At 42.4% G+C, this 15,257-nt stretch overlaps 1 protein-coding gene across 1 annotated transcript in view; it reads right to left on the bottom strand.

Moving 5' to 3' along the window:
* Nucleotides 1-15,257, bottom strand: part of LOC146772635 (unconventional myosin-Ie-like) — a 132,981-nt gene that overhangs the window by 21,982 nt on the left and 95,742 nt on the right. The window contains exons 10-18 of the mRNA XM_085638637.1: nt 15,039-15,235; nt 14,433-14,513; nt 13,425-13,511; nt 12,567-12,653; nt 12,138-12,305; nt 6,875-6,960; nt 5,994-6,075; nt 5,351-5,457; nt 4,046-4,144 (exon numbers count right to left, since the gene is read on the bottom strand). Coding sequence (XP_085494763.1) covers nt 4,046-4,144; nt 5,351-5,457; nt 5,994-6,075; nt 6,875-6,960; nt 12,138-12,305; nt 12,567-12,653; nt 13,425-13,511; nt 14,433-14,513; nt 15,039-15,235 — 994 coding nt within the window. The remainder of the gene's footprint in view (nt 1-4,045; nt 4,145-5,350; nt 5,458-5,993; nt 6,076-6,874; nt 6,961-12,137; nt 12,306-12,566; nt 12,654-13,424; nt 13,512-14,432; nt 14,514-15,038; nt 15,236-15,257) is intronic.

Here is a 15,257-nt window from a genome sequence, read left to right as displayed (position 1 = left end):
AGGACTCTTTGTTCATTTCTTGTGTAAAAGTATCAAGATAGTTCACATCCATTTTTTTCACATAGCGGGGGGGGGGGGGTCCCCAACATAAGGTCTCACCTAGGCAGTGCTTGCGCTGTTTCTTCAATGACATGCTATATCTAGGATAGGAGCTTGAAACAAGTCCATCTTTATTAGTTCCTGTTGCTGCCCTTTAGAAATACAGGCTTTTCATTGGTGAATACACTTAGTAGTCCCTCCTTTTGGAATTTTGAATCCTCCCATGAGGACTGCCCCTCTTAAATGTGTTCTCACTGTTCAGGTTATGTATACTTGGAGAGAACTCTTTTTTTTTTTTTTTTTTTTTAAGTTGGCCTGCCTCTTTGCTCCTTAACTGTTGTGTTTACTTGTGCAGTGAAACTTCCGTCACATCATATGCATGCCGTCCCTTTATCTCCATGTGCCTCCCCTCACCTCTCCCACAACACTGCTTTGGTTTCTTCATATCCCCTAATATCCCTGTGCCTCCCCCTCACTCCTCCCACAACACCTCCAAGGCCACTGCTGTTTTGCTCGTGTTTTGTTACTTTACCAACACTTTTATTTATATAGCCATGGGCTTGGGGATATTAAACAATCAGCCCATATCACAGGATGTTGAGCCTAACAGCAGACTCGAACCGGGATCCCCAGCTCACCAGTCGGCAGCTCTCACCACTACGCCATATTCTTTGCCGAGCCATGCTGCAGAGTACAGTACCATATGTGGCCAAAAGAGGTCCCAGGGGACCTCTTTTGGCCACATATGGTACTGTACTCTTAACATAGCTAGGTAAAAAAACATTAACTCCAACTCTAACAAATGCGAAACTGTTGCATTTCCAATGCTTGTTTTTTAAAAATATTTTCCTGAACGGGGGAGGAGAAGGTAGGCGAATCCTCTTACATCTCACCAATATTTTCTTTTTTCTTTTTGTTACTCATGTACCCTTCCTTTTTTAGGTCTAGGCTCACCAGTCTCATGTAAGCAAATAAATTCATAAACAGAAAAAAAACACATACGTATATAGATAATGGGACTGTGTCAGACTTCTTCATCCATTGTTCTGTCCAACATCATTCCAATTTTGCTTCCACCGACGACAGCATATAAAACGGGGGAGAGGCTCAGCTCGTTTGAGCCGCTTCAGTGATAGAGCCATTGACTAGTACTGGACCATGCCAATGCATTTTTATTTCCACTGTGCTTCCTATATGTTAGTCATCCTTGTATGTTTAAAATATGCTTTCATATTAGAATAATTCTAACCCAGTAGTGCTTTAGCCCATAAGAATCCTGCCTGCTAGAAAACACAATAACTACTCTATTAAAATTATATGTGATGTTTTGTTTATTTTAAAATGTTACTGCAGGCTTATGGCCATACATTTGTGCTTTTGGCTTGCAATAAAAAAAACAAAAAAGAAACATAGACCAGTTTGCAAAGACCAGACCTATTGGCTTCGCCCATGCTGGATTTCTTTTGTAATTAACTCCTTCTTTGATGGACAATGTTTAGCAGCACATTGAAAGGGGTGAGGCATCCGGGATGAAAGTTGTTCAAGTCAAAAAGCTCAACCAACTGAAACCTGTTCACATTTTCAAAGTCATTGCTTGTGTTATAGTGGATGTCTTTATGGCAATGCTTTCATATGCCCCCCCCCCCTTAAGACTAGGGGTGGGTTGAACAAACTTGTGGAATTTTATTCCGAGGACCTCTGTGGCGTTACACAAAAACTAAGCAAAGTTATGCGAGCGGGCGGAATTCGGCATTTTGCGCTGGTCCCACTGATTGTTAGCACCGGGAGCCTGTTCCGCACTGTAAAATAAGTGTGAACAGCATAACGCGGCACGCTAGAGGGTGCTACTTCTTTCTTCCACTCCTATAGATTTTCCTTTTTTTTTTTTTTAATTGTATTTTATTTGGGAATCACAGTTGCAGAAACATAATACAGTAACCAAAAAAAACAAATTCAGTACATACAATATACAATATAATACTGGTATTTAAAGAAAGTACATTAAGACTTAGCTACATCCAATTTAGACTTATTTATATACAATTTATATTATCGATTTTTCCAATCCTCAATAGGTTTCCAAATTTCAGTACCACGTATTTTTGCTTTAATACCTTTACAAGCAAAAATCGCCATTTCCTGGTTACACATTCCTAAAAGCCTAGAGAGCCAGATCTGAAAATTAGGAGGGTCGATATCTTTCCAGCGGGCAGTGATTATTATTCTATAGACTGATGTACCAAGGAAAAGAGAAATTTGTTCTGCTTTAGTATGGTTGAGTGTGTTATCTTTACCCAAAATATATAATGTAGGTGATTCCGCTACAGGGTGCCCAAACACTTCCTGCCAAAAATCAGCAATCATTGAACGCAACGTCGTTAATTTATCACATTCATATATCATATGTATTAAATTAGCTGCTGTTCTACCACACCTTGGACAGTCTGATGTAGGCCTTTTCCCCCAGGAGTGAAGTTTGGCCGGAGTAAAATATAAGTCAAAGATGGTTTTATAAAGTTGAGCCTTCAGATTAGATGCCATAAACACCTGGGTCGATAAGGTCAGAGATGAATCAATATCAACATTAGGATTATTTAATTTCCGAGACCAGCCTGCTTCGGTGGGTTCCAGATCATCTTGTCTGTTTTCTATTAGTATATCCTATAGATTTTCTACTTAAGCTGCAGCTTTCTCAACGCGAATGGTCGTGTTAGGGGATGCAATCCCGCTCCCCAACTGAACGTTAGTGAGCCACGCGCTAGAAAAAACTCTGCATGCTTTGCATGGCGGAGTTTTGCTGGAACTCTGCGATACTCATGCAGTGGGCAAAACTCTGCAAACTTCGCTGGCAGAGCGGTGTTTCTTGCCCACCCCTAATCAAGACCATCCACCGCTCTAGCGGAATTGATTTATTGCTGCTCAACAGCAGCAAAGAAGGAACTTCAATGCGCAATTATTTTACACATTGATTAGTTAGTTCAGTGGAAACTCTGCTGCATGTTTCTTCACCTACTGGCTTTAAAGTTAAGATCCAGTGCAAGAACATTTATGTCCCCACCACTCCGAACGGTCTGACAGGAAACATCGGTGAAGCACATCCCACTGAGGCCCCTGCTCCATCATTGACCCAGGGACCCTGTCTAATCTGCCATGCAGCAAATTCCAGAACACAAAGCAAAAGGCACTCAAGAGCAAGGGCCCACCAGAGATGATGCTCTGCTGCCGACACAGGAGTTAGTCCTGGGCACCAACAGGTCTCACACAGGGGATTCTGAGCCCCAGCCTGAAGAGTCTGACTGATCAGGAAAGAGGTGGAGACCATGCCATGGGCACCATAGAGGGTACATCTACGACCACTCTTCAGCTCAAACAGATACTTTACTCGGCAAGACCTTGCAAAACATAACCCCTTTGGTCCCTGGACCTGGGGAGTGGTTACCTCTGCTCCCTAACCCTGGATTGTTATTAAAGAAAAAGGAGACATGGAAAATCAAAGGCAAGATAGCCTAAGGTGCCAAAATGATTTCCATATTCCATGTTTTTTTCACACTTTCAATATCTACCAAATTCAGGGATGCCTTAACAAAAGATCAGTAAGATGAAAATATTTTCATTTCATTTTCTTCCTCTATTCAGCACAATAAAACGGGTTCTTGTTGAATAAAAGCTCAGACGGGATGAAGATAAGTCCAAGCTTTCTTTTAGAATTTTAGTCTATTAAACCAGTCCCTAAGACCCGAGCATACCCATGCAGTTGGCAACAAACTAGCAAAATAATCTTTATAATAAAGCTGGCATGAATTAAGTCTACTTCAACCTTTTCAGCAATTTCACTTAACTGTTGTTATCAGAGAGGGAATTAAAGGGAAACCCATCTTTATTCTAGGTCTTATTGCTAATAATTAAATTATGTAATATCCACTAGTATATACCTCATGAACACAACTATATTACAAATTTTTGCCTTGCATAAATAGAAACAGACTGTCCCTAACACTGCTTTTACCTCTGAAGAAACTTCTGGAAGACCCTGCGGTAGGCGTAACCGGCTCGTCGCACCCGGATATTCTCCCTTAGTCCCAGGTATTCGACTTGATGCTTCACTCTTTGAAAAAGGCAAGAAAATCAGAGTTTGGAGGAACAGTTTCAGGGGAAAGGCCAAAGGTGAGGATAAACCATGCAAAGGGCAAAGGAAAGAGATGAAACCATTTAAAAAACAATTTAAAATGAAGCTCAGAGGTGAAAACCAGGCATGCATAAGACCAGTGGGCAGGGTCATTTTGCAAACGTCAAACATGCATGGATGTTTTGGTAAATCAACATCAAAGAGTAGAATAAAAACAGGTGTAAACACAAGTGCAGAAAGGGAATGGAGCATAAAGGCGCCATAACAGGATATGTCAAAAAAGCAAAATGAGCTAGGACACTTGTTGAGTAGCTGTGCGCTATATCAAGTCCCTATCATTCATTCATTCATTCATTAGAAGGGCAGCAAAAAAAATAGGCAATGAATCAAACCCACCAAACAGTTCTAGAGCACCTCTTGGGGGAAAACACACATGCACACACTGTAATATTCTCTTCCCGGTAATATGCCAACTCTTCAAGGCACCCTCAACTCCTTTGTGTCCATTTCCCCTTTCCTTCTGTACTTTCTCATGTATCCTCAATACCAGAACCCCATCTCACCACTTCTCCCATAAACCCCCAAATACCTCTTCCTTAGCCTATCTCTTCATCCGCCTCTTCACAGTCACATCTACATTTTTCCACTCTCTCCTCTTTATTACGCCTATTCTCTACACAGTGCAACTGATCACTACATCCTTTCTGCTATACAATCCCCTAGCCGGTTCCTTCTGGCTTTGGCCTCCAACTGGTCGCCTTTAACTTTAATTTCTGCTGCCTTCTCAACTCTATGTTCATTTAATACCTTGGCTGCTACACTCTGCCTTCATTCCCTCTCTCTGAAAATTTAAAAGGTCCTTCATCTCAGAGATGCCTTTTATAGCCGTCGGTCCCAGATTCCCAAAAGTTTCTCACCCCTCAGTCTTTATCCTCTATCCTAGCACACGATCTCTGTCCCATAAACATATCCGTGCTTGTATCCCGAGCAGCCCACTGTCTCCATTCTATGTCTTCCAAAGACCGCTTCATTTAAGTATCCTTTCTGCACTTTATGCCCACTCTGATTACCAGGTTACCCTCAGCACATAACGTTTGCTCCCACTTCTCCTAAGGCCCTACCCAAAATGACCTTACTCCATGGCATTGGCTCCCTAATCTAGCGTCAAGTCAATTCCCCTAGTACCTGCTTTCCTCCCAGTCGCGAGGCTTCTTTGTCTCATTGGGCTTAATACAGCGGATATAGTGAGGGGTGCATTTCATCAGGGTGTTCACCAGGTCGTTGGCTTGTTTCTTTAAAGAAGTGGGAAAAGAAATAAGCAAATTTATTTTTAACATTCCTCTGCACAGGGTTATTCCAAGTGGTGTGGGCATGGTTCCCAGTTATCTCCCCCTTCCCTAAAATAGCAGACTTATGGATAAAACCCCCTTCTTAAGCCAATATTTTTATTTTATTAACATCCACCTCTAACTCAAGCCTTTAGTATTTTTTTGTCACTTATAAATATTGCAATTATATTTTGGGACGGGGTTATTTTTGCTCACAGTATTTGTTTTCTTCCTTATTTTGGCACTCTTTCTTTCGAACAATTGAATCCAGAAAAGCAGAGTTGTAATTGCGGCCTCCCCATTTGACAATAATATGCAATATTGGAGTAATCTCTTGATCACTGGTGCATTCATTTCCTTATCAGACAAAATCCTCTAATTTGTGACCTTGCTTCACTACTATTAACAGGGACTAAAGACTTCCATGAAAAGTCCCTCCACCCCAGGGAAAGCTACAGCCAGCCAAAAGGATGCCGGGGCAGCGCCTGATACACACATACCTTGATCTTGCTGCTGGCGGTGGTTGGTCGGCCTTTCTTTTCAGCATTAATGTTTTCTGGGAACCGTTCCCTGATAAAAGGGCTGTGGTGGAATAAAAAACATTCAGTAAGGATGGAAAAATAAAATAAAAGATTTGAGCATGTACACTGACTACCTGTGTTCAGCTAGCTAGGGCAGAACAGCTATAGAGGAGAAGATGAAGTGGGGGGGGGGTGAATATTTGACTGGAATGGACACTGACAAGTTCTCATAGAGCAATGTTTGGAAAACATCTTTAATGATCAAATTGAGTCACACATATCCACATACTGTAAAGATCTCTCATTGTAGAAGCAACTGTGCTTTGATTTCCGATTGTACAGAAAATAGTTCAGCAACACCCTGCTGGTTGCAAGGCTTGACTATGCAGAGCAGTAAGTACTAATAATGAGAACATGAACTTGGCTCCACCTTTAGAGTGACATCCTATTGGGAAATTTCAAATCCTGCAACACAGAATCAACCATGTTTGGAGATTTTAACACGGAGAAACAATGCAATGTGCTGTTAGTACGTAGTAAATTTCCTTATTAAACTTGATGACGCCAATTTGTTGTTATGTGCATGTAACCATTCATCATTAATGTGATGCTGAACTTGGCTAATGTTCGATAGTTTGGATCTGTGTTACTGATTATTTGTTTGTCCATTGTGTTCTTGGCTGGGTGACGTTGAGATGATGTGTGGGTCCTTACATTTGCAATATTGTAGGTGGTTAAATGGGGATATGTAATGGTAGTGGATGGGAGGCTGTAAGACATGTTATGATGGTTTAATAAACTGCAAGTCAAGAGAGCCTGTTTTGGCGTTTCCACCTATTTGTTGTGGACTCCACACTTACAGCTCACTGCTCTGCATCAGCTCGATGAGATCGTTGAAGAGCACATCACGGTTCCGTTCGCAGAATCCCTCCACATCATAAGATACCTAACAAGAAAAGGAGCAATGACTAACCTCAAACACCATCTAATGACACAGCTACAGACATTGCGATAAAACAGATGTAAAAAAGCATCCACAACAGCCGCTCACCAACTCAACAGACACATTAAATGTTGCCCGCACTACAAGTTACCTGCTGGGAATGCCACGGGATGGACAGATTTGGTAACAAATTCTACAAGAACCTTAAAAGTTGTCTGACACCTTACTGCTGAAGCTGTATTCCATGTTTTTGGATGAAGGTTGTCCAAATACCTTTAAGGAAGGTGCCCTGTGTATTTTTCTGAAACATGATCAGGAGCTACTGAAATGCAGCTCACACAGGTCCAATTATGCTCCTGAACACAAACTATAAAACTTCTATAAAAAAATATGGCTATTTAATAATCAGCGGTTGTATTTAGTTTAGTGTGTGAAGATCAGACAGAGTTTATATTGGGTGTGAGTGTTTGAGCAAACCCACTTCCTTCTAGAAAGAAAGAAAAAAGGACTAGTTAAATTCCTAGGCAAAATAAGGCATTTGATCGGGTGATTTCAGACTTCTTGTTGGAAGTCCTACCAAATTCAGGAGGTTCCATCCCAGTTTACCAGATCACTAGCATCCACTTGTAGTGGCTCCTGGGCAAGGCCAGTTAGTAATGAAAAGATAGCAAGAATTGTATGCCCAGAGGAGGACAAGAGAAGGAGGTCTTGATTCTCTTCTTCTCGCTCTATTTATCAAACCCCTTGCAATTAAAATCCGAAGGAACATCTCACTTCATAGCGGTATTCTCGTGTGCCAAAACAATTAAAACGTACGAAGATGACACTGTTAAATACATGATGGCGGAAACAAGTAATATATAAAGGGCAAAGAAAATTGATTTGGAGTTCTTGGCAGCATTAGGCCATAAGAGTATTCAAGAAGAGACATAGCGGTGTTTCTTGGGGGCAGAAATAGATGTGCTTCTGGAAGAATTATGAACTGGGCTTTGTCTGGTGGGTGGCAGCCCGAGTACTACTTTTCATTATATGCAGATGATATGCTCCTTCTCCTTTATGATCCACACGTTGCGGGCCCCTGCTTATCGTGACTGCTCACCCTGTACGACGACGACGGCTTACTGGAACAAGTCTGGGTTAGTACCTCTTACCGAGTTGGAGGGGGGAGTGGTCTGGCACCCCATCTCCAGGTTCGCTCTGAGAGTTTTAAATGTCTTGTTTTACACATCCCCATCTCCCTTCATTCATCATGGGCCCGTAATGTCCCCCTACTAGCCTTACCCAAATTACAAGCGCAAATAGAAAACCCTTCCCCTTTTGATCATGAACCATGTTACCCGTATCAAAAAGATTGCAGTTCCCAAGCGATTACATTTTTTGCATAACCTCCAGTAGACCACCCCACTGGGGTTTTTCAACACCATAAATGTCAATTTTAGGGAATTACTGTTGGCAGTGCAGAGTTTCCATGGTCAAATGTGCTTAGTCGAATTACGAGGGCAGGCTGGAGATGGCCAACATTCAGTTCTATTACTCACCTGACCATTATCAAGAACTGGATATTTGGGAAGAGGGACAAATCAGCCCCTCTCCTGAAGCTTGACCTTTTCTGGGATTCGTCTCCCTTGCAATTTCTGTACCATACTGAGACACTCTGCAATCTAGCAGCTATGATGATGGCAATGCAACCTGCCTGGTATGGGGCATAGCAATATATTGGCAGGTATGGAAAGCTACTGGGGAGACTCCCCAATTGGCTTGATGATTGGCTCATCCAGGTCACATGAGTTCAGGGGATGGAACAACATTGGGATTGTTAGAATGGGATACATACGGGACAGAGAGCACGTGAAATCTTTTGCCGATCTCAAGGGAGGAATACCCACATGCCTAAATCTCTAGATTCCTCTAATTGCACCTGCTTTACTCCACCGGGGTATGTCTGGCAAATCTTCTAGAGTTTAACCCTCTCGAAGCCAAGCTCATGGTGGAGCATTAGGATAAAGGTGGCATTTCATGTCTTTACCACTCACTGATTTTTAATACCCCTGATCCAATGAGACTCTTACGAGCTAATTTGGAGAAGGATCTGGGTCCCCTTGAGGATGACAAGAGGCTAAGGCGGCTTCCCGTCAGCTTGGCATTTCAACCCGGCTCTGGTTGGTACAATTTCACTATTTCCATAGAATAAGTTACAGCCCTGCACAGCTGCAGAAGATGGGGAGCCTGTCCTTCCCAACGTGCCAGCGATTGGCCGGTGGCAACTGAATAGCTAAAATAGACATTACCAAGGAGTGGAGGGCATGGGAGGGTCCCCCATGGCGTTGGAGGGGAGGCGAGGTATGGATCATAGTTGTGCCCTTGAAAGGGCGGTTAACGCAGGGGAATGGTGATTGTGGCGTGTAATACCATGTGCTGACGTATGTACCCTGCTGTGCAGGGAGAGTGTCATTCGATCTGTTATGGATTATATATTTGGTGTAACAGCGGTTTCGTTTTGTGTCCTGCCTACCATTATATTTTATGTTAACACTATGAATCAAACATGTTTGGGGAAAAAAAAATAAGAACTATGAACTGTAATACGCCCCCTAAAAGTATATCTTTGGATTAGGGTTAATAAAAGAACTATCAACACTAGAAGAGGTGACATTTGGCGTCTAATGAGCAAAATTCAAGGTCATCTGAAAAAATTGAACTTAATGCCTTTCTTGCCAAAAGACAGAAAAAAAATAATAAAAATGGCTATCTTTTCACTGTGTCTTTTTTCTACTTCAGGCAATGCCCTGCTGTCTAGCTGAAAGGTTATGTTGTATATTTAACATACTGATCAGCGGATTAGTTTGAGCAGGGACATGCTGTACGAAGAACAGAGAGATGATGTGCAGGGCTTTGCTCACAGGTGCTAGGGCCCTTCGAGAGTTCAAACAACAGTTATCAGTTGCCCTAGGTTACCTGAAAAGATAAGACAAACTTATTGAGAGATACAGATGTAAGTGCCATTTTCTAAATGGTATGATACCACACATTTTATTGGTTCCTATTTAAATACGGTCAAACAAAAGTTTAAGATAATCGGATTAAAGCTCTAGACAGCAAGTATATACAATAATAAAGCATAGACAATGAAGAATCCTGACTGGTGTACTCTTCCGCCCCTCTGGACTAACCCATACAAGCCATCATAAATTTCAGAAGGAGGGTTGAGCTTGGTGCAAAAAGGCATAAATGTACTTGGTCCATAAATGTCAGAAGGTCAACTGTGGACATTTGGGGAACACCAGAAGGAGTATGAAATGCCAATGCACTTTGTAATGTGTTCAACTTCAGCACTGGTGCCTGCCTATCCATAGGTCTTTTGGAAGCACACTGTGGAGACAACAAATTGGAGCTAGTTCATCTGTAGCTGCTTTCATCTCGATATAAGGCCCTCTAATCTTCAGGGGAGGCAGGACTCGATCAGCATGACAGACAGTGGCGTGTTTCAGGAATAAAGTCCACCAGAAAGCAGTTCCAGCAAACACTTTATTGCATTGGACGAACGCGAGACGTTCTCTGTATTTTTCAACATTTAGTATTTACTATACACCAGTAAAGATCAACAGCTGCTTCCCAGAGGTGAGCCAGTATTGTAATAGGTGCCAGACTTCATTAGGCATTTGGGAACACATGAATGTTTTCTGCCCGCTTTAGAACCTACTTAGGAAAAATCATAGAGCTTTTTCAGAATGAAAACACAGATGGAGATGAAATTGCTGCTTAGATGAAACCTTAGCTGTAATTTCATCTCTACCTGTGATCTCCGCTTTCGAGCAAAGGCCACCAGCATGGCACGTAAAAACGATACAGCCCCTAGCAAATATTGAAAAAGCAGTTCCAACAAGTGCAGGTGTCACGCAGCCAACGACACAACAACCACTGGGTAGCCCATGGGCAAGCTAGATGCCCCTCAGCCCTAATATACAAACTAAGGAGAGCAGAGGCTGCCATATACTTTATCCTGGTCATTGATCTTCTACACAACAAAGGTTGTTGCAAGATATTTAGTGCACAATAAAGGAGGGATAAAGAAAGAAAGAGTTGGATACCACATTCAGAAACTGAACATCAATGCTGTAAGCCAACCACCTACCTTGTTCATCTGTAGGATCTTTGAACAGGGTGCAAGTAACAAACTTTAGAAGTTTTATAAGGGGCTGAAAGCAGTCTGAGTAGGCTCAAAAGGATGGCGGGATGATGCACTGAATGTCATTCTAAGATAGATTTCCAATGCAAAAAGAGTATTTTACACAAGCTCATCATGCTGTGGACTAGGGTGTTCAGCTGGGTCATGTCAAAGAAGATGGCAAGGAGGGGATGGATGCTTCAACATTCGATTAAGTAGTTATTGACGGTGGAGAAGAAAAGGTACTGAACCTAATGTTGTTCAGTAAAGGGTGAAGGCCAGTGAGAAAAGAACAGGTGGAGCGGAATGATGTGTGGACGAAAGAAAACAAAAATCAGTTTTCTGGAGCATTGGGCGAGAGGAACTATATTTCTGCAGGACAGACGCTAGGAACAGTCCACAAGATAAGAGAAACCATAGAGTTCGACCCCAATGATGCTGATAGAGTTGTGAAGAGAAGGTTGTGAGTTGTGACTGATAGTTTCAAAGGCTGCAGAGACTTCGAGGAGGATGGAGAGGATTGCAGTAAATAGAGGTTCCCTAGTTAAGCACATGACAGATTGAGGTCTCAGTGGAAGGTAGCAAAGGGGACTGGGGGGGGGGGGGGGGGGACATTCACAGGGGAGAGAAAGGAGAAGAAGTTTGTAGGTATTTGCTAGAACTACGGGGAGCACACGCAAATAAGGGTGGAGGAAGAGCTTTTCTATGCAGTACATCAGCAAGGCATGTCTCCCACATTCAAGTGTGCAAAAGGGTCCCCTTTATCTATATGTTCTGGTGATACAGGGTTTTGGATATAGGGGTGGATACAGGCAGATGCCTGGCTGTTAAAGCCTAGAACATCATTTGCTTGACTGTCTGGCTAGTGCGGGCTTCAACCCTTTGCTACAATGACTTGCCTATCTTGCAAATACTGACTTTACGTGCTTGCCCTCGTTTGCTTCCCCAGCATGCTTCTGTTACCCACCAACCATGAAGTGATAGCTTTCCTCATTCACAAAGTTGCCTTCCCTACCTTGCCAGCATAGTGATGGACGATGAAGCCTTTGTTCCAGCTGTTGAAGTGCTCATGCGTGCCAATGGCCATCTGAAGCTTCTGCAGAAGAGTCTGGTCAGCGCCTTCTCCCTTGGCATGCATGGTGGCACACACATCATCCAAGATGCTCATCACACCAGGGGGGCTCTGCAAAAAAAATAGCAAAGGAGCAGTCTAGGTTACACACATCATGTCCTTTAGTGTAAATACCAAACCCCGAGTGTTTGTTTCAAAGATCGTATCACAAACAAGCACCAGGGCTGCATGGTGAAAGTCTGTGAATGCAAAGAGCAGAATCTGCGTGAAACAGCTGACTGTACACAGTCCAAGAACGTGAACAGAAGAGTTTGAGCATTACTACATTTGAAGAGAAAGAGGTCATTCTCAGTACAGAAGGACTAAACTCACCACTTTATTCTCAATAAGGTCGCACACAATTTTGTTGTTGAAATATTCAATGGGGGTCCATCTGATACCCTCATGCACGTACTCTTCCTAAAAGAGAAAAATAAACTAATGATTCCTTCCAGAGATGTGTGTGGTGCCTCCAATTCTACAGACACATATGCAGTGGGCAACAGATGAGAAGGAGCATTGGGCCCACCTAGAGACAAGCCATGTACCTCCTTGCTCAATAACATGCGGGCCCTAGAGTCTTCATCCTTCCCTTGGCCTTGACATTACTACTATGACACTTCAACACATTTAGATTCATGCCTTGCATTACCTTTAAGGCCTGGTGTTAATACGTATTGGTTTAATCATACAGCTTTAACTGGGCAGACTATCTTTAGCAATATTTCAAGTGACCCGTTTGGCTTTCCATATGTTCTGCAATATTTCTTCGGCTCACACAGGAGCTGCTTTAAGTTACCGACACCCTCCTCCCTGGGTTTAGTTCCATCTAGTGGACTCTCCGGAAGCGCATGGGCCTTGCAACACATTGAGAGACTGACATTTGACGCCCCTTCTCAACCTTTTAGAGCCAGGTTCCCCTGAAATGCGAAGCCTGTACTGAACACAACATCCCTCTTATTAAGAAATCAATGAGAAATATTTTATTTCCATATAAGAAACATTGCATGCCATAATCCTACTAGGATTGTGGCTTTGATAAGTTAAGTTTATGAAAGGAAAGCACAACAAAAAGTATATACCCTGAAACCTTGGTTGTGGTAGTCTGTGATAAAGCTTAGGAACTCCTCCCCCAACAGATAAAATGTACACCACAGCAGATGTCGCTGCTGCAATGCCCTCCTCCCTCACCTGCTCTGCTTTCAGGGTTAGCTCAATGAAGATCTGCTGTAGTTTCTCGTTCACAAAATTAATACAGAACTGCTCAAACCCGTTTTTCTAAAGGAAACAAAAGAGGTAGGTTAGAGGTCAGATTCATAGCACTGTATCTAATATAGTATGAAATCCTTAAATTGTAAGCCAGTAAACATGTTTTTTCTCACTGTCAATTCACTATCTTTCACTCCATTAATATCCACCACCTTTCATTTAGTCTCTTCCACTGTTCTCTCTCTGGCATTTACTAATTTACCCCTTTTTTCTCTTTCACTCTCATTTCATTTAAGTCTGTTTATTCCTGGTTTACATCGCATTGTTTTTTCTCAAAGCTTCACTTTAATGTATTCTCTCTCAACAGATATCTGTTCAGCAGGTCATTATATCCTTATTTCTTTTTTTATCGGACTTTTCATTTTCCAAATCTCCTTTTTCACCTTCTTCCTTTCTTGATCCCTTTTTGCTCTTTAATTCCTCCTCCCCCTCATTAACTCCTTTTTCTGCTTTACTATTCGATTTCTATTTCTTCTATGCTTCTCTCCCCTTCTTTCTCTCACCCTATCAGCTGCCTAAATTGATCTCTTTCCAACTTCGCCTCTCTTTCCCACTCAGTTTTCTCTGGAGGTCTACCCTCCCTCATTCACACGTGTTCTTCCTTCTTTTTCTCTCACCACTTCCCCCGTCTTTTAATCTGTTCCCGCCAAAGCCAAATGGCCTTTTGTGGACATGGCATTGGCAGACAGTGGAAACGCTGAAGTTTGAGGCCATTAACGTCCAGTTAGTGTGTTGGCCTAGTCAATACCTTCCATTTCGTAAAGGAATGCAATCCACGTTATTTCATAAGTAGCTAATACCCAATTAAAATATAGTATATCCATTAATCTTGGAAGGTTCAACCAGCCCTACAGAATTAGTGCCCTTAAGTTGTTCCAACGCCTCTGCTGCATCTGCAGTTAAGTTGTTGGATAAAAGTAGTTATCATACCTGGAAGATCTCGAAGCCATAGATGTCCAGGACGCCAATGTTGTACTCCTCTAGGTCCTTCTGGATGGCTTTATTTATAGCCTGGAAAGAATCAGTGTGTAGGACAGGATTAAAAGAGAGGCTATGCAAGATTAGGGGAAAGGGAAGAGCGGGCGTGAATCGAATTACAGAATATCTAGATCACAGAAGCTTAGCAGGCAAAAACTTTCTAGACTTTTAGAAAAACGGGCAAGTGCCCTTAGGGCTAGGGCGTTTCTGAAAATCAGGTAGGGCTTGAAATGTGGTATGAACTCCTCTTCTCTTGCAGATAGTTGCTCTTTAATACACATGTTGCAGACAAAGCTTTCTCTAGATCTGTCCCTTCCCTCTTTGTATGCAAGTATGTTCTTCAGAGCAATATTGAACCACAATTTGCACCTATCAAAATACAACACCCAAAAGCAAATTCATTTATGCATTTTATCAACACATTGAGTAAATCACTATTAACCACAGCACTGTTGCAAGTGACAGAAAAGTATCTAATCTAGCACCAGATAGCCATGATGAAACAGATACAATATAACCAAACAAGTGTAATGATAATGTGCTGCTGCGTAAACTCACATCAACCAGGAAGTCAAACAGCCGGGTGTACAGCGCCTTGGCAAGGGCGTCTCGCGTGAAGCTGGCCTGCTCTGCATTCAGCGTAACGTCAATCACCTCCGATTTTCCTCCCCACTTGCTGTCCATCTTCCGACTAGTCAGTTTCTCACGCAGGCCCTCCTGGTTGATCCCCAAAAGATAGGCTGGAAAGGCCAGAACTGCCAAAAAACAGAATAAGGC

The sequence above is a fragment of the Triturus cristatus genome, chromosome 12, assembly GCF_964204655.1.
Source record: "Triturus cristatus chromosome 12, aTriCri1.1, whole genome shotgun sequence".
NCBI classification, from domain to species: domain Eukaryota; kingdom Metazoa; phylum Chordata; class Amphibia; order Caudata; family Salamandridae; genus Triturus; species Triturus cristatus.
The sequence above is the reverse complement of the archived record's forward strand: the minus strand, read 5'-3'. Positions and strand labels throughout refer to the sequence as shown.